The sequence below is a fragment of the Coffea arabica genome, chromosome 4e (genome assembly GCF_036785885.1).
Source record: "Coffea arabica cultivar ET-39 chromosome 4e, Coffea Arabica ET-39 HiFi, whole genome shotgun sequence".
Lineage (NCBI taxonomy): Eukaryota > Viridiplantae > Streptophyta > Magnoliopsida > Gentianales > Rubiaceae > Coffea > Coffea arabica.
Genome location: NC_092317.1, coordinates 16,954,413 through 16,973,508, shown reverse-complemented (window position 1 = coordinate 16,973,508; position 19,096 = coordinate 16,954,413). Strand labels below are relative to the sequence as shown.

General features: G+C 36.3%; 1 protein-coding gene across 1 annotated transcript; it reads right to left on the bottom strand.

The window, feature by feature from the left end:
* Positions 1-1,475: 1,475 nt before the first annotated feature.
* On the bottom strand, positions 1,476-11,876 carry LOC113741514 (aminoaldehyde dehydrogenase 2, peroxisomal). Its single transcript, XM_027269044.2, has 15 exons — positions 11,668-11,876; positions 11,427-11,569; positions 11,057-11,137; positions 10,820-10,968; positions 9,612-9,704; positions 9,402-9,525; positions 9,251-9,316; positions 9,079-9,145; positions 8,767-8,843; positions 4,764-4,877; positions 2,968-3,045; positions 2,749-2,900; positions 2,589-2,649; positions 2,378-2,484; positions 1,476-1,844 (listed from the first exon to the last, which is right to left on the bottom strand). The coding sequence occupies exons 1-15, from the start codon at positions 11,774-11,776 to the stop codon at positions 1,754-1,756; spliced, it is 1,512 nt and encodes a 503-aa protein (XP_027124845.1). The 5' UTR covers positions 11,777-11,876; the 3' UTR covers positions 1,476-1,753.
* Between the last annotated feature and the right edge of the window lie 7,220 nt (positions 11,877-19,096).

The following is a 19,096-nucleotide window of genomic DNA, read 5'->3' as shown; positions in this document are numbered from 1 at the left end:
TCATGCAAAAAATCATGTCTTCTCATCTATAGTACGAACTCCACAAAATTCAACAGAGTTAGTTAAACCACCAATATTGATTTTTGTACTAAAATGTTGATTGGTATGAAGAATATTTACACCTTCATACAAGATTATCAAATCAAATGCATAATGTTTACTTATTTCATTTTGAAATCAAATAAACCATGCGATTACATTCATTTCTATTCATATATCATTCATTTTCTAATATAAATTTCTATTATTCTTTCCAGATCCATCTTCCAAAAAAAGGCAATTCTCGAATGATGTACTCATTTTATCATACTTCGAACTATTATGAGACAAATCTTATATTTTAATTATGTTGGTACGATTTTTTTAATTTTTTTATTCATCCCTTTTTTTAATTTCTTTTAATACCGTACATAGTACGGGTATTCACACTAGTATATAATAAATGGAAGAGAACAAGCAATTTAAGAAAAATCCTACTCTAAACAACATACCTATATGACGACTGATACAAACTAAATCATGCATACCTCCTAAATTTTAGAAACTCCATGTATGTTTCTATCGTTTACCCTAATCATGATTTTCAATCGCTTTTTGTAGATAAAACTCTTGTATAAATTCATGATCCTTGATATAATATATACCAAAGATGGCTGGCTTATCTTATCAGTTTATTAAATCCTCTTGGTTCAAACTTCAAATTCTACACACCAATGCTTCTTGAAATTTGATAATTTTACGTTGAAAGTATTTTTACAAAGTAATAAATACGTGTTAAAGACCAACAAAATCCCCACTTCTTAAATTGAAGTCCCACAGTACTACAAAGCGAAAAATTTTTTTGTCTGAAAGACCAATTATAGAAAAGAAACTCTTCCCCGAAGAAAAAACAAATTGCAATAAGAACAGTGCAAAATCAATCCCATGTATGGTGCAAGTGAAAAAAAAATAAAAATTAACAATAAAAAAGAGCCTGACCGTTTGTAAGTGGCAACCGTATCAGACAGTCCATGCTTCTGATCTATCTACAATATTTACATTTTCTTTTCAGTTGCTAAAATCAATCTTAAAAAATGCACTCATAAATTTTAGGATAACTTTTTATGCATCAGTGTAGTGATTTTTTTTTAAACTAATAGTCTTGGATATATGTCACATATGCATGATTTGAAGTTCAAACTTGGATTTATGTTATAACATGATCTAAACCTTCTAGTGTAAAAAAAATTATACACTGACAATGTACCAAAAAAGTTAGAACTATTAGTGCATAAAATGTTAATCCTAAATTTTATAACTATAACAGAATCTAACACTGAATGGACAGTAAACTTCAACGAAAGCACATGAAACTTAAGATCCTCCCCTTCTCCTCGATTGTCCCTAGTCTCATGCACAGGGTACTGCAATGCATCTGGGTGTAAAGAGCGATATGGAAGCAGATAAATAAAGAGATATATGTCAATAAGCAACAGTTTGCCTAAATGGGATTGAAAGATTTGCTACCAAACAGGCGCTACTTCCAACCAGCAAATTTTATTCCGATAAATATTTTGTCACTGTCCTGCTTCGACTTGTTGCCAATCTAACATTTTAGAGAATGTTTTAACCACAATACAAACAAGTAAGAGTCCAGTGAGGTAATCATGATTTATACGGTACCAGGCATTCTAATGCCTTGTTTCCCTTGCTCCAGATATTCCAAATGGCATTTTTCCCTTGCTCCTTGAAGTAGTACAATCACAAAAAAACTTTATAGCTTGGAAGGAGACTTGTACCAACCCCATGGATCACTGGAAACATACTGTGTCACCTGCTTCACATTCAAGTAGTTGTCGAGTCCCCTGAAAGGAATGATAGATTTTAAGATTTGATCCAAGCAAACCCATAAATGCTCTAAGATGTGAAAGTCATTAACTAAGAACCTTTAACCTTTTTGATCATGGGATGATTCCCAAGAAGAAATTTACAAGCCAGATATCATGTCAAATTCTGTAAAAAGTTTCATTCTTTCTTGCTGTTAAAAGTAAAATGGAACTAACAACCACCAGAGTGCCACAAAATTTCTTACAAAGAAAAAGACAAGCAAGACAAATAATATCATAGTAAAAAGATTCAGATGCAAGGTGCCAAAAATTTAAATTTTTCATCGTAGTATCATGTCATATCCATATCAGCTTGCTGTTTACTCTCCAAACGAGCTGAATACGAGGGTCACAACACTCGAGTAGGGTAATACCTCAGTATCTTTTGTCCCCTAACAAGCCAGATATCATTGAACAATTGATTTAAAATGAATTTGTCTTGTTCCACAATATAGAAAATGAAACAAATAGCTAACATGTTTCCAAAGCTCCTACAGAATCAAGAAGGTTACCTTTCCCCTAATTCACGACCAAAACCACTACGTTTTTTACCACCCCAAGGAGCTTGACAGAAGCATGGCTGAGAACAGTTTACCCAAACAATCCCACACTGAAAAGCCTGCCAAATCCAAGAAGCCAACACAATTAAACCATAAGTCTTCTCCAATTTTGGTAAACCACTCTCCTGCTAAATAGTAATCCCATTAGAGTTGAGTTTCTCACCTTTGTCAAGCGCTCACATCTTTCCAAATCCTCGGATAGCACAGCCGCAGCCAAACCATAACTGTGAAAAGTTTTTAAAGAAAACGAACCACATTAATCCCTATTATGCACACAGGTCTCATGATGCACAATAATTAAGAGAAATGAAGAAGTAACTCACTGGGTGTCATTTGCTAATTCAATGGCTTCCTCTTCTGTTGCAAATGTCTTGACACACAAAACAGGTCCAAATACTTCTTCTCTCCAGATTTGCATAGATGTTTTTACATCCGTGATGATGGTTGGTTTGACAAAGAAACCTTTTTCTAAATTCTGCAAAACAAATTAGTCTTCTTGAGCAAGTGTTAATAGACCAGTTGCATACAAGTAGGTAGATTACCTCTGGACGTTTCCCGCCACATAAAATTGTTGCTCCTTCACTCTTAGCAGTTGATATGAAACTCATTACTTTCTCATACTGAAATGTCAACCAGATGAAAGTATAAAATCAACTCTCAATATCCATGTCCACGACATTGTACGGAAACAATATTCAGAAAAGCTTATAATGATAACATCCATTTAAAATGACAGATGAGTACAAAAGAATAGTAAGCAAAACCATGGTCATCTAGTTCGCGAATTTAATTTCTCAAAATTTCCTAAACAATAACAGAAAGCTCACTATAATGTTTAAGAAACTTTTCTAGGGTGATGATAATATTAGTTTTGCTCCTCCATTTGTTTGACTTCAACACTGAAGATCAGTGGTTAGAAGAAAACTGGCCTGTTTTCAAGTTTACAACCCAGAAGATATCCAGTTGTGTTTGGAAGCTACTCATAACTGATACCCTCATTTTGCATGCTCTATTCTACACAACTTTCTTAATAAAATATGTCCTATAAATATTTTGACTAGAAATCTCAAGAATTCCTCAGTTTCAGACGTGAATGTCAATATGGAAAACCCAATTGCAAATGTAAAAATGGCTTCTAGCAAGTGTAATTTAAAGCCATTAATTCACATGGCACAAATGCTAAACAGTGAGGGATTCAATAGAACTCATGATAGCTCTACAATACAAAACTTTCCCTAATTAGTTTCGCTTACAGCAGTCCTAGCCTTACAATAATTCAAACAGAGAGTTCGTCAAGGTCCATTCCTAATAGGTTTTAAATATTGGAAAGATATGCATGTAAATATATTCAGATCCATTTAACGTATGATATGATGCATAAGAATTACTCAGAGTAAAGCAAGCCCATCATTTAAGTGGAAGGATATTATGTTTAGATACACTAACAGATTAGATCAAAGAGTGTATATACAAGTAAGCAGGTTAGAGATGAAGCAAGAATGAGGAATATAATCATATCAGGATTCTATTTTAGGGTCTGTACATATGGTTTCGATAATTGAGTGGGAGTTCATAGATCTTTTTCACTAAACAAAAAAGAGGTCATAGATTTTTTAAAAGGTAGTGGAAAGAGATGATATACTAAAATAAGTGCATTAGCACTTAGAAAATTAATAGTCCACTTTGAACTAATTTCAATTGAAATATCTCAGACAACAATCTATCTAACATTCATCATTTTACTCATAAATATTTAGAAGAAGAAGAAGAAGAAGAAACACAAGCCATTATGACACTTGTGTAAGAATCTCTGTTACTTTCAGTTTTGACCCAGTCAATCCAAAAGCACTGAAGTTAAAACTTCTGCTGTGTTTTCATAGTAGAAGCATATAACTCTCAGGCCTCATTTGGGATTAGTGATGCCTTATCACAAAGCACCTCTCTTCATGTTTCAAAGGAAGTACTTAAATTTGTTGTTTGGAAGCAACTTGCACAAGTACTTTCTCTGTTTTACAGTACATGGTTTGAATTTTTCAAATGTACTTCTATCCTTATTCAGTTCTACATTTATGATTTAAAAAGTCCAGCATCATTTTTGATCTTTGAGATGGAAACCCATCTCAAAAGCACCAATTGAGCTTGTGATAGAAGTTCCTGTTAGCAAAAGCTCTACATTAATACAATTTGTCTGGAAGCCTTTCTTAAGTGAAAGCAACCCCAACCCCAAACGGCCTCACTTGGATCCATTCAGAAGCCCTTGTATGTTTATAGAAAACAAGAAATAAAGTGTCTTTTTCAATTGCAACAGCTACATCAGTTAAACAACCAGCTTGCTTACCTGTCCACTGCTTACAACAGGGCCAAGCCTACAACCATCCTCTAAGGGGTCTGAGATTTTGATGTTTCGGCACCATGCCACAAGCTTGTCCAAAAATTCTCTTGCAATGTTTTCCTGAAACATTCAAGGTTACATTCAGAACTCAATAAAAGATAGTTGATTCAGAAACTAAAAGTACAAAGCCAGTCAAACTTATTGTACCAATTATCACGAAAACAAACGGCAGTACACAAACACATTGCTAGCACCTAATGAAACACAACAATTTTGACACATTGTAATACTAGAAGATGTGGAAAATGTTACAAAAGGAACGCTAAACCTGGAAACACAACCATTCTGACACCTCTCGCTCTCTCTCACATACACACACACTATCTAATTCTCTCGGTCTCTCTCCACCTGGATTTTGGCCTTCTTCTCCTGAACCTGGAAACACAACCATTCTGACACCTCTCTCTCTCTCTCTCTCACATACACACACTATCTAATTCTCTCGGTCTCTCTCCACCTGGATTTTGGCCTTCTTCTCCTGTCTTCTTCATTCTTTTGGTTAATGATCCTCACTCTTTTACCTAAACTATGGCAGTCATTCTCATGTTGCTCTATGAAGAGGTGATTTTTGGTGGATAGATGGACCGACCTAAATCAGACCTCTCTGAGATGAAGTGAGGGGTATCCTCGTGTCCGAAGTGGATGGCGAATTGAAGAGGTGATGTTTGGTGGATAGATGGACCGACCTAAATCAGACCTCTCTGAGATGAAGTGAGGGGTATCCTCGTGTCCGAAGTGGATGGCGGGGCTTCTCCCCTGGTATCACTCCGACGATTAAGTTAGTATGAGAACGAGAAAGATAATAGTATATGAGAATGAACAGTGTGTCTTACTTGTTGGGAGTGTGTGGGGTATTTATAGAGTGAGAGTGGAGGGCAGGACGGAGGTCTTATGCCGGTGGGACCCATGTCCTGCCATTACGGCTCTGCTCCCTGTCAGATGGCCTGACTCTGACACTGTAGCTGCCTGGATAGGGTGACGGGGAGTCCTTTGCAGTAGCCATTAAGTGCAACAGTGCTTTTCAGATAAAGCACACTGGTCCCGGGTGATGTCAGGTGTCCTGACATCATTAGCGTGCAGCTGAGGTGAAGGTGCCGAGGTCACCTACCCGGTAGACTAGGGATTTAGCCGAGCTTAGGGGATATGCCCGAGACGCGGATGAGCTCTGATGAAGGACGAGGTGAGTTCACCTCGGGCATGAAGGATGGCCGAGGTGAGCATCCTCACTCTACCTTACTAGCCCCATGTTCAAATTATTTTTCCCTCAATTTTCCCCCTTCTTGGCAAATTGAGGATAATGACTCAACATGGGATGATTATGCTAAAGCTAGTGGAGTCAAAGAAATTAGCTATCATTAAGATTTCTAATGCAAAAGCATAGATTTCAGATTTTTGTTGTTTAGTATGTATTAGTTATGCTCTCTCAACATGTGTAGTAGTTTTAGATTTTTTTTTTTTTAGTAGCTGGCACAGATGTACTAGGCATGCGCCTCACTAAGAGCATTTTGGTCCTTTGACACTTTAGGCAACAGTGCATTTGGAGCCCTATAACTACCAAATAAGGAACTGCAGCCAGAACTTTTTCATACCAGTTAATTACTTAAAGTTGTAGTATTAGCTAACTTGGGCTCTCATACAGCCTAGAAGCTAATTTCCTTAAAATTTTTGTATTTTTATACTCTTCATAATCCTAGTACTTTGTGCTGCTAGCTAAGTTTCCTGTTAATTTTCTACACCAATCCCAATCCCAGTCCCATCCAAATGCAAGGGCAGTAGCAACTTGGAACAAAGGAAATGAAAATTGCAATTTGATCTACTGCATTTGTACTAGCAGATGAGAAACAAATTTGGTTGTGGTAGACTTAGTTGATGAGATGATTAGAAGATCAATAGTGTATGAATCTTTAAGACTTGAATGAAACTTTATTTTTGCTGGCTATACTAGTTATTATTTCTGTTTCACTGGGCATACCTATCTATTAGGGCATCATAATTTTAGTTTGAACCTTAACACACTAATTCCAACGTTTTTTGCTTGAATCTTATTTAATATACTTTCATTTTGTTAATTGGGTGATTGATTGTGTCATTCTTACATCACTCTAGGCCATCATTATTCATAAAACGTGCCCTCAGCTTTAAAAAAGCATGCCTTTCGGTTTGCACTTTGGCTTCTGACAGGCCTCTTGCAGTCTAGGTAGCTTTGCACCTTTAACTTCTACGGGCCGTATATGATTTTGCTCAAACTACTACATTCTCACATCTTGTTTAACAATCATGCCAAAGTGAAATAATAGGAGATCCTATATAAAATTCTCTCAATATGCATAGGAATTATGCAGTATCAGGGTAGCAGTCCTCAAATAAAGTTGTCGCTGAGCTACAAACACTAGGCAGTAATGGTTTTTGCTATGAGAACAGTGTGTGTCCTCAAGGAAGATGACAACATCATTTGAAGATGCAAAAAAATGACACCATAAAACCTTGGCCAAGTGAGCAAAAAATTAAGATAATCGCTTGGCAAATAAATTATAAATTCTTAGCTTGATATTTTGCAGATAATCATTATTTACAGGTCACTACACCTTCAGGAGATGCAGCAAATAAAAGTATACGAGAAAAGTGCAGAAACAGATGCTGAAGCCATACACATGAAGACATACTACCATTTCTTTCACCACTTCACACTACACAGAAATTCTCAAAGACATGCTCTTAACGCTAGTGAAAGTAAGAACCTTCAGTTCATCCCGTGATCAGAGCTGCTAGGCTGGAAAATTACCGTCCCAGTTACTACTTCCTCGATAACAATGACTACTCCAACACATTATGGGTGCTCAACATGGCGGCAAATCAGCAGAATTCTTGTGAATTTTGGGATGGAAGCAAAAGATGAGGAAGGTCAGACAGGTTTGAGACACCATAGCACATTGTAGTCTTAGACATACTCCAGTTAATGGAATCATAGATACAAAGAATGTCATTCAGGTGAAAATAGTAGTTTCTCTTTTGGACTTGCATTACATGCTTAGAGATTATGGCTAGAGATTAGCACTACATGCGCCAGAACAGATTGTCCCCATCCCATTTACCAGAATAACTAGGGATCCAACTAAGTGATTTAGCGATAAATCTCAACCAAGAAAGCTCTTCACTTTGTTTACAAACTGAAGCTCAAACTGGAAATTTTCATTTACTTGAGATTCCCTGAACACCTGGCATCTCAGACTTGCTTAGACATTACACTTGCATATAACACAGGGTAAAAAACAAAAAAGCCCCCCGTGGTTTCAAAACGTACAACATGACACCTCATGCATTGAACTAAATTGTAAAGGTGACGGAATCCATTAAACTTAACGGAAATGGACAAAATGACCAAAATGCCCTGATATAATTAAGCAAAAGACAGCTCAAAAAAATCATTTGTTTTATTCTCTAGAGTAGAGAGAATTAAGGGTTAAGGGGTAGAATAGGTATATTTGTTCAAAATTAGGTATAAAAATTTTTTTTTAGGTTCCAATAAGTCATTTCTATTAAGTTTAACGGATTCCGTCACCTTTACAATTTGGTTCAAAGGATGAGGTGTCATGTTGTACGTTTTGAAATCACGAGGGGCTTTTCTATGTATTAGGTTTACCACAGGGATTTTTTTTTTTTTTTTTTTACCCTATAACATATTAAGTTCACTAGGGCAATGAAACTTACACAGCTATTCAGTGTAAGTAGAAACAGAAGGAAAACAATGAGGAAAAAGGACAAGAAAAGAGCTACTGTTTAAATCATTTTTAACTTTACTGAAAGAGCTTATAAATTTGATGTACATGCATTGCCTAAAAGCAATATACCATGCGAGACAGAATCGTGATTGCCATCAAATTAATATAGGCATATCGATGAAATTGAAAAGCTATATCAAACATAATTTGCATTCAGCTTTCCTACTCACATGGATTATAAGGCGAGATGTTGCGCTACAGATCTGGCCATTTGTCCAAAAGCAACCAAACAATGTCCACTCAGCAGCTGTTTAAATGAAGTAGATAAGAAGCATATTTGAATATTCATATTCAAGAATTATATTGTTATAAAATGGCAGCTTTAAAATTTCCAACATTTTATACACCGGATTTCTCGAGATAAAAATTCATTTTCTTCTTACTTCCTTGAATGTATCATTCATGCTGAAGAAATATAGTCTATAGCTTTAGAATGGAGAAACACAGAAATTAACGCCATGCAGTAATCAGAATACACACACCTTTGTCCAGGTCAACATCCTCAAACACAACTATTGGACTTTTTCCACCTAGTTCAAGTGAAACAGGCTGCCAAGAAAACACAAAATTACTACTAATATCAAAAACTTTCAATTTGACCACAAATGACATTATTTTACAAATGACTTTTGATGTCTTGCAGCAATAACAAACCTTAACGAGTTGAGCAGCAGCTGACATTATTTTACTCCCCGTAGCACTACTTCCAGTGAATGCTATCTAATGGTCAATCATTTCAATAGCCCTAGGTCATAAAAGGCACCAGTCTCCATACAAACCATAATGAGAAGACAAGTGATTAAACCTTGTCAACATGGGGATGAGATGCCAAAGGAGCACCAGCTTCTGGCCCTAGTCCAGTGACAATGTTAAGTATGCCAGGTGGAAGACCAACCTCAATACAGATATCAGCTAACTCCAAGCAGGATCTAAGATGTAATATCAGGATAGTCAAGTAATGCATAGAACGTCAACTCTCCTAATCAAAAGGAAATGAAGATTGAGAGTTACTCACACAGAAGCTAATTCAGATGGCTTAAGAATTGCAGCACAACCAGCAGCCAGAGCAGGAGCAACTTTCCATGTAGCCATCAGTAAGGGGTAATTCCTTCAGCAGACAGGATAATGTAGTCCAGGGAGACCATCAGTTTCAAACTCAAAATCATCAACATAATCGACATTTGCAACTAAGTCAATAATGGCCCAGAAAAACTCATTCCCAGCCCATCAATTATTGCATATTGCTTTGTACTAGAGGTTAAATTGTCTTGCAACAAGCCCAAAAAGACAGCTAATCTGGTGGTAAAGGGCAAAAATCGATGAGAAAGTCCAATAAAAACCATTCAAGATTTGCTTTCAACAAACTCACAAGCAAACTAGGCTCATAATTCCATTTCAATACTTTTAGATTGAATTCATTGGTCCAAATCTACAAGAGTCTAGCACATGATATTCCAACTCCAAAATGAGCTTGAACTAAGATGCATTTCCTTTCTGCAGCAAATTCTTAGCTTTAGCCTTTTCAAAGATTCTCAGCATCACAGACTAGAGGAAACAAAGGCAAGTTCTGCCCTTTCCCAGAACTCCTCGACTGCCCCTTCATGAACCAAAGATAGAATCAAATTCTACAGAGTTCCGAGCTCTTTGGAACAAATAAATCCTCTGGAAGCTAATGCCAGGGTGGACGTAATCAAAGTTTAGACCAGGATAAAAAAGCGAATTCCAAAGACATAATCAGTAGCAACATCTTTTTATCACATCCCAGAAAATTTTAAAAATACCACTAAGTAAACAAAAGATGGATTGATTATGGTTGAAATCCAAGTTATCTTTGAGTTTCAAATTGAGTAAGACATGTCTCTACTTGCGTGGGCATTTCCACTCGGTCTTTTCATCGCTTTCAATATTGAAGACGCAAGCACAAGTATTCTTAACCCTTTTGGTTTTTACACAGTACACAGTGCCTAGGTTTTACCTTGCCGAACACAATCTTTGACATCAATGAATGATATGCACACTCAAATCCAATTTTATCTAGGCCATCTGTTTACCAAATAATATATTCCATCCTAGTAGTTTAAAAATCTGTTGACAATACTTCATCTTAACAAGCAGTTCTTTCAGATTAGTCCCGTTTGAAGAATATCATATCCAAAGGCTAGCAAAACCACACGAGAGAGAGGCAGACAGAGAGATAGACAGACAAAAAAAAGTAGCCAATACCATGGAGTAATCAGCCCAACTACCCCAATGGGATCCATTAGCAGATAACCCTTAAATGTTTCCACAGGAAGAGAAATAGGAGCCTTTTGCCTTGAATCTAAAGCTTCAGCAAGGTCCGCATGGTACTCAAAGCACCCGGCAACATCATCCTAAACGACATGGATAACCATATAAGCAACTCATAAAAAAAAAAAAAAACCAACAGCAAAGAGGTTTCTCTGGGTATTCATAACTTACTATATCCCAGGCTGCTTCTTCCAGGGGCTTCCCACAATCAAGTGCTTCAAGCTTTGCTAGTTCAGACTTCCGTTCCGTTATCTGATTACCAAAAATATAAGCAAATTTATTAAGCATGCAACTTCCAGCACTTCCATTTTTATAGAAGCTCTAACTAATCTGAAATATGAAGAACATCAAACTTCAGGGCAATCACAATTCCTCTTTTACTCACTCAAACAGATACAGAACAACAGATCTATCTGCACATGGCAGCAAAAATCAATTTCATTTGGGGCAAGAAAGATCCAAGCCTGATCAGATGAACTTATTAATCTTTCACATCATTCCAATCCAAACAAAACGAACTAACAACTATCAAGTTCTTCACCTTTGCCGCAATAGCACGCAGAAATTTTGCGCGATGTGCTCCAGATGCAGCGGCCCAGTCTTTTCCCCCATTCCTAATAAGCGCCCTCCTCGCAGCTTCCACCGCAATGTCTATATCTTCCGCCGTAGCTGCCGGAATATCCCCTGCAACAAAATTTTCATGATTAACTAACTAACACAGATTCAGAGAGAGAGAGAGAGAGAGAGAGAGAGAAGGGGCAGTGGTCAAAAGGGTTGCTCACCAATGATTGCTTCAGTAGAGGGGTTGATTATCGGGATGCGATTCTTCTTCACGGGCTCTCTCCATTGACCATCGATGAACAGAAGTCGGCTAGGAACTGGGATGGCCATTGACAACTTTCTTGATCTTTCTTGCTTAGCTAGGACTTTGGAGCGTGGAGTCTTTGACACTAGGGAACTTTTCAGTGTCGGACTGCTTTGTTTTGGTTACCTGATAACAAGTATTTATAGGGAAAAGGATTGCATGTTATGACTTTGTGTGGACAGGTCATTTTCAACTTCAATCAGAGACCCACAAAGTACAAATAAACAGAACAAGGGTAAATTGGACTTGACGCCCTTACATTTAAAGGATTGTCTCAAAATGCAACCATGGATTTCATTTGCTGTGATGGTTAGGATGACAATTATGGATGACAACGGGAGCAAGTCCGTGTAAGAAAGTGATGCAGCAAGGGTGGGGTGAGAATAGGGGAATTTTTCTCTCATTTAAATGGGATGGGGGACGGGGGGATACCTCGCCTCTTGCTCTGTCCCGTTCCTCAACACTAAAATAAATTTTTATATATAATTTTGAAAACTTCTGTTAATTAATTCTTGATTTTATTGATAACGAAACAAATTAATGATTTAGACTAATAGTTTCATATAAGAAATTGTCTAGAACAAGTGTTAAGTCCAAAAGAATGAAAAAAAGATTTGAATCAAATGGAGCAAAAATTGTTGAGGCTATCGAATGCTCTTCGAAGTATTGGACGTCGGATAACCGATGCGAACATTTCAAACAGAAACTGTCAAACACTTCACAAGGATGTAGGATGTCGATAGTCAGGAGAATTCATCGAACAATCATATCAGACACAAATCCCTTGGATCGGCTATGCGATAAATTTGTGAAAAACACCTCAATATTTTGACCTCTATTGAATGCAAGACTTGTTGGACACACAAACTCCATCAGCCTTCTGATAAGAGTTAGAACATACTATCAGACGCACGTATCGAATGCAGAGAAGAGGATCGGACATCCGGTACTCCTAACGACTAGTTTTCTAATTGCTAATTTTTTGACCATTGGAGAAAATTTTGGGCCAACGTTTCACTATCTATAAATACCCATAACTGCTAGTTTTCTAATGGCTAATTTTTTTACTGTTGGAGAAACTTTTGGGGCAAAGTTTCACTATCTATAATAGCTAATTTTTACTAACGGCTAGTTTTCTAATAGCTAATTTTTGTTCTGTTGGAGAAACTTTTGAGGTAAAGTTTCACTATCTATAAATACCCCCAAGTATGAGAAAAATAGAAACTTTTGCCTACACAAAATACAAGCTTTCAAGAATGACATTTGGACAGAAAAATACTTTAATTGTTGTATAGATGTAGAAAAAGTTGGGTTTGTGAGGTTTCTCAAGAGGAGAACTAAAATCTTATGAATGTGAGTTTCACTTGTATAATAACTCTTGGTTGGTTAGTTAGTTTGCAATCAATTGTAGTATAGTGAGAGTTAATTAGGAGAGTTGTAAAACCCTTTAACTCAACTAAAGAGTATTTGGGGTGAGCAAGAGTGATTGTTCTTATATACAAGGTGGTTTACAATACCATCAATTAAAGAGGCTATTAGATTGGAGTTGATTTCAAGTTTTGATTTGGGTTTCTATCTTCTTTTTTTTCTATTTTTGTCACTTAATTGTGCAATCTTTATTACTCTACATTTGTTTTATAATTGTGAATTTGTGCAATTAGTTACAGTGCTTTTATTAGGTGAAAACTTACTTTTATTTGCTTGATTTATGTGATCAACCTAATTCACGTGCCCCTCTTAGGTTGTATTTGAGCTTTATAATTGGTATCAAAATTTGATCTCCTAGAGATTAAACTCAACCGGTTTAGGAGAAAAGATTATTATCAACCGATTTTCTGTTAAGAAGATCCACAAATAAGCCACCAATTTTTTATGGTAAAAATTATGATGTGTGGAAGAATATGACAAAAACCTTTGTTAAATCCATTGATTTTGATTTATGGTATATTGTTGTGGATGGTTTTTATAAAATTTTAATCGCAAAGAATGGAAAAACTAGAGAAAAGACTAAGAAAGAGTTAAATGAAAATGATAAAAGAATGTTAGTTCAAAATATACAAGTTATGAAAATTTTTTGTAGAGTTTTGGATAAAAATGAATTAAAAAGAGTAAAGGATCGTAAAAATGCTCAAGAGATTTGGAGAAAATTAGAAGAAACCTATGAGAATAAAAATCTTAATTTTAGTGAAGAAGAGGAAGAATGTTCAACTTCAAATTTTAATGATGAAGAGAATATGGATGATTTAATGATTGAAAAAATTGTTAGAAGTTTATATGAGAAATTAAGAAAAGCTAATGAGTTAAATAAAACCTTAAAATATCAACTAAATGAATGTTTTTATACTATATAAGAATGAGTTTAGGGTAAAGATGGTTTTTAGATTTCAACCACAAGGGTGGGGCTATTTTGGAAATGTAAGAGTATTTGAAGTGCAATTGGAGTATTGAATACAAGTCATGATAGGTAATTTGGTTTTGTTGTAATTATTTAGATGTCCTTTCAAACATTTAAAGCTAAGGGTAAGTTAGACATGTGACAATGTTTGATATGCAATTGAACATTGGGTACAATTGAATTCAGTTTGTATTTTAGTGGAATTACATAAAAGCCCTTCTATTCATTTAATTGTGTTAACATTCAAGTCTCTTAATTTTCTAAAGCCTTTCTCATCAGTTATTTGCAAACTTTTGATATATAGATGTTAAGACACAATTAATGTCAATTAGCAGAGAAGTTTGGTTTCTTGGCCATTACCATAGTAACTGTGAGGAGCCGAAAAATTTTCTTATTTTTATCTTATTTACTGGCGTATTTAAATATTTATTCACTCATTTTCTCTGAATTATTTATTTCAACCATTTTCAATCCATTTATATGGATATATGTCTCCTTTATGTTTTTAAAACGTTTCGTTAGAAAAATTTTTTTTTTGGAAATTCGTTTGGTAAGGAGTAACGAGTTCACGTTTTCGAGGCAATATTCGATACGAGAATGCAATGATATTGAAGATTTGAGAACTCATGGTTCATTCTTAAAATAGTTATTTTTAAGATTAATTACCCTAGTATTAGTTAGTTATATTATCGTTACATGAATTCCTTTTAATTTTTGTCTTATCGGGCGCGAATCGGAAGTTCGCGTTTTCGCATCAAATCGACCCAATTGAGATTTAAAAAATTTATTTTAGATTACTAAGAGTGAATAATTATAATGTTAATGGAAGTACATTATAGTGCACCAATGAAACAAACCCGAGAGAAAATGGACACGAAACCCTCGCGCGCGAGTACTATTCATAGTTGACTTTTGTGCAAATTTTAACCACAAATCACCCAAGCTTCTCCAAGAAGCTTCATTCATCAGCACACTCTTTCTCCCCTCCCCTCAAGCTGGCCGAAACTCTTCAAGGAGAAGAAGAAAAAATGCTCTTCACCACTTCACTTCAAATCTTGCTCCAAATCCTTCACAAATCACCATCCAACCTTAAAATCACTTGAAAATTCACTTAAACTAGAAGAAAGATTTCATCTTGGCGGTTTTCTTGGAGTTTTAGTGATCAAAAAATTCTTGGCTTTAATGGGTTCTATTCTTAGTAATGAAGCTTGTAGCTTCATTATTGTTGTTGTTACTTGGGTTAGAATGGTTGATGTGGACTCTATGAATTTCTATCTTGGTTGTATGGGCTGATATGATGATATAATGTTTGATTTGTGTTGTTTAAGTGTTGGTTAAAATGATTATAGATATAGAATCGAAGGAAAGTTGAAGGAAATCTGTCCTGTTTGTGCCGTGCATTTAGTTCAAATTTTTTATACTCAAATGACTTTGAAACTGATGTATATATGTTATATATGGTGTGTTGAAAGTTTCTACCAAAAATCATTTGAATTGGTTAACAAAACATGAAATTTTGAAATTTAATCAAATCTGGAAACTGTGTTCGGACAGCTTGAACAGTGTCCCTTTGATCAAACATATCTTTTTGTACAGACGTCGAAATTAGTGCTGTTTGCGGCATTTGAAACTAGAAATTGTAGCTTTCCAACGGTATAAAATGCACCATCCAGTTCGAATTGAGTGATCTGTAGTGATTCACCAAAGTTTCCTGTTTTCTTCTGCTGTTCTGTTCAAATGGCAGTGAGAAGCTGTGACTTGTCGCTTGAATTCGAGCTACCTATGAACTGATTTTCAAAACCACTTCTTCTGATGAAATGTAGCCTTTTGAATCTATTTTTCAACGTCACTGACAATTCTCAATTCCAACTTGTATTGAGTGAGATATGGTACAATTTGTAAACTGCAGCAGAGCTGGAAAAATCCTACTTTTTGCTGGCCAACTGATTTGGTTGTTTGTTAGATGCTTTGCTTTGAATTGAAAATTTTGATGTCAACCAACTATTAATTATTTTTGAAATGTTTCTTGGACCTTGGTTTTACAAATGAACCAAAATGGGACTGATTTTGTGGTGCAAAATGTTTGAAAAGGAAAGAAAATCAAAAAGACAGATTTGCTTTGAGAAATTTCTTGAAACTTGGCAGTTTTGTTAACTACCTTCCCGTACGATTTTTTACGTAAAATTTGATAGAGGAGTAGTTCTTATATGGAAGTTGAATTGTACCAAATTTGGTGTTATTCTAAGACCATTTCGATACCCAACTGAAGTCCCAAAATTTGTTTTCAAATCTGAAAAATCCACAGAATAGTCTTCAATTTTGCCCAACTTTGAGCTGCTATATTTTGGCACTCAAAACTCCGAATTTAGTTCCGCTTGTTGTGCTTGAAATCTTGATTAGAATTATTGTTGTGTTACAAGTTTCAGAGGTTAGTTCACTTTCTGTGAATTTTGCCGAATTTCCAAACTTTACCGAAAACATGATCGAAACTGTCTTATATGCTCAAGTCAGCCACTTTGAGCTGAAATTTGAATGTCTTCCGTTTAGAATCTTGGAAAGGTGTCTTTTGGGAACTTTTAGTACTTTGAACCAAAATTCCAATGATATAAATTTTTCAATTTTGGACCTATTGAGTGCAAGTTCTGATTTTTCTAAATTTGACGTACAAAACTGAAATTTTCCGACACGATGGGAAATAAGTTTTTGGAAACTCTTCCCTACCTTTTGATAATGATCGATCGTTTAAAATCGATTTCATGAAAGAAATCAGTTTTTCTTGTGTTAATGAAACCTCACTTTTGAACCTTTATTTTGAGTGGTTAAGGTTCTTTGTTTGAGATATTGACTAGTCTAAATGAGTGTACCTTCTTTCTTGATTAATACGTGATTGTGAGTGAGAAATACTTATTAATTGTTCAGGCCCTCAAGGAGATTTCGAAGGAAATCTCGGTGCGGACACTTAAAACTTTGTTTGCTCACTTATTTTGAATGGGTGAGTGTCAAGTGCATGATTTATCGTATTTACTTAATTAATCTTACTTGTATACGTGAACATAACTTGATGAGGCGAGTGTGTACTTTATCGCACTCGTTCTCCTTTATTTAACTTATACATGTATTATACGTGAACATGGCTTATATGTCGATCAGAGTGAATCTCGTCGACTATTATACGTGTACTCGTGGGGATGCTCAAATCTCATTGGCCAATCTTGCGACTCGAGTCGGCATGGGTTTGGTCGAGAAGTTTGATGAACCATGAGAATATTATAAAACACAACTTGATCTTTTGAGATCTGGTTCGGCATACTCGTGGAGTATCGCCCTTTTCGTGCGTGTTCTTAAAAATAAAAGTTGATCTTTTGAGATCTTCTCCGGCATACTCGTGTAATATTGCCCTTTTCGTGCATGTTTGGTTACGGATCCGAGAGGGTGGAATGGTGGATGAAGGGTGTAGTAAGTGAAGTTTCTACGGACTTAATACCTACCCGGATGACGGAGTGTCATCACGAGGGGTATCGGATTGAGCCTTGGCGAAGCAAGTGAAAATTAACTCTTGAGAGCTCCGGTATCCTTAACAATTATGTTATATTATAAATTGTGAATTATTTAAACTTTCTGACTTTAATTCTTGTACATATGTTATTGTTACTTGTAACTTGAACTACGTGTTTGCATGTGCATGTTTTGTTTTTTTTTTCTTGGCCTCACGAGCATCCCCTCACCCCGTTAGATTTGTTTTCCTTCACAGGAGATGAAAATGAAGGAATTATGGAGAAGCCTAATTGATGGCTCTTTTGACTAGAATTTTGGGAATGTACTTGACTAGACATCTTATGGTCACGGTCATGCCAATACCCATGTAAAATCTCTTAGGCCTATTTACTACCTAGCTGTTGGTGGAGGAGCTCGTTTACGTTACTCGCTTTCTTCTAGGGTTCCTCGATGCCCCTATGGGGTGACGTACGCGTACCCTAATGACCTCGTACCATCACTGGACGACGAGCGTCGTCAGTTGGTGAATACTAATCGAGCGCTACTTCAGGAGGTTGAGAAGCTGAGTGTCATGGAGGATGCTCAGGGCGACAGGATCACAGAGCTGGAGGGGACTATGGTAGACGAGGTGGCTAGGACTGAGGCCGCACGTGACGAGATTCGGAGGGTTAGAGCTCGACTCATTAGGATAGTCAAGGAGGTCCGGGATCGGGTTTCTAGGATTCTAACCGACACCTCTATGTTGATTGATGAGGTGATGGATACTATACAGAGTCCGGCTCCTTAGGGTACTCCTGAGAAGGAGGATCTAGAGGAGGACCCTGAGGAGGAGGTTCCACCTGATTGCCCTACTGTGGACTAGAGCTAGAGTGACAGACTTTTGACTTTTGTGGTTAGAAATAGTTGGTGTGATGCTAATGCCAAAATCATTGTATTTTTTCTAACTGTGTGGCCTACTTTTGAGGCACTTGGCTTTACTTTAGTCAAGCATGACTAAAAGTACTTTTATGGCACCTTTGTGCTATATTTTTATAATACCCCATGGTTTGCTAATTGTATGGATCTTGAGGTGTAAATATATGTTAATTATTGTAATTTTCACTGTTTTCATGATTGGCTCTTATTTTAAGCATTTTCTCTCGTAATTACTTTTATTTCCTGTGCTAGGCATAACTAGGATTATGGACGGACGTAGGAGTGGTCGAGATCGTGGGCGAGGGACTAGACAAAACCAACCTCAAGAGGATGAACAAGGATCGGCAACTGGACCGACCCAAGGACAAGAAAATGTAAACGGTAACCAAGTGGCTACTACCATTAATAAGATGACTGATATCCTTGAATGGTTAACTGAGAGACAGGGTCCATGGCCATTTAACCAACCCGGGGCCCAGGATAGAGGGGAAGATAGAGTCTTGGAGCGATTTTTGAAATTTAATCCATCCAAATTTATTGG

What these genes read in the sequence shown, in the direction of transcription:
- LOC113741514 (XM_027269044.2), bottom strand. Translation starts at nt 11,776, where the DNA reads ATGGCCATCCCAGTTCCTAGCCGACTTCTGTTCATCGATGGTCAATGG. An exon ending in CATCTCGCCTTATAATCCAT is followed by an intron (nt 4,878 to 8,766) that starts GTGAGTAGGAAA and finishes TGAATGTTTCAG; the next exon opens with GAAAACATTGCAAGAGAATT. An exon ending in GATGTGAGCGCTTGACAAAG is followed by an intron (nt 2,485 to 2,588) that starts GTGAGAAACTCA and finishes TGGATTTGGCAG; the next exon opens with GCTTTTCAGTGTGGGATTGT.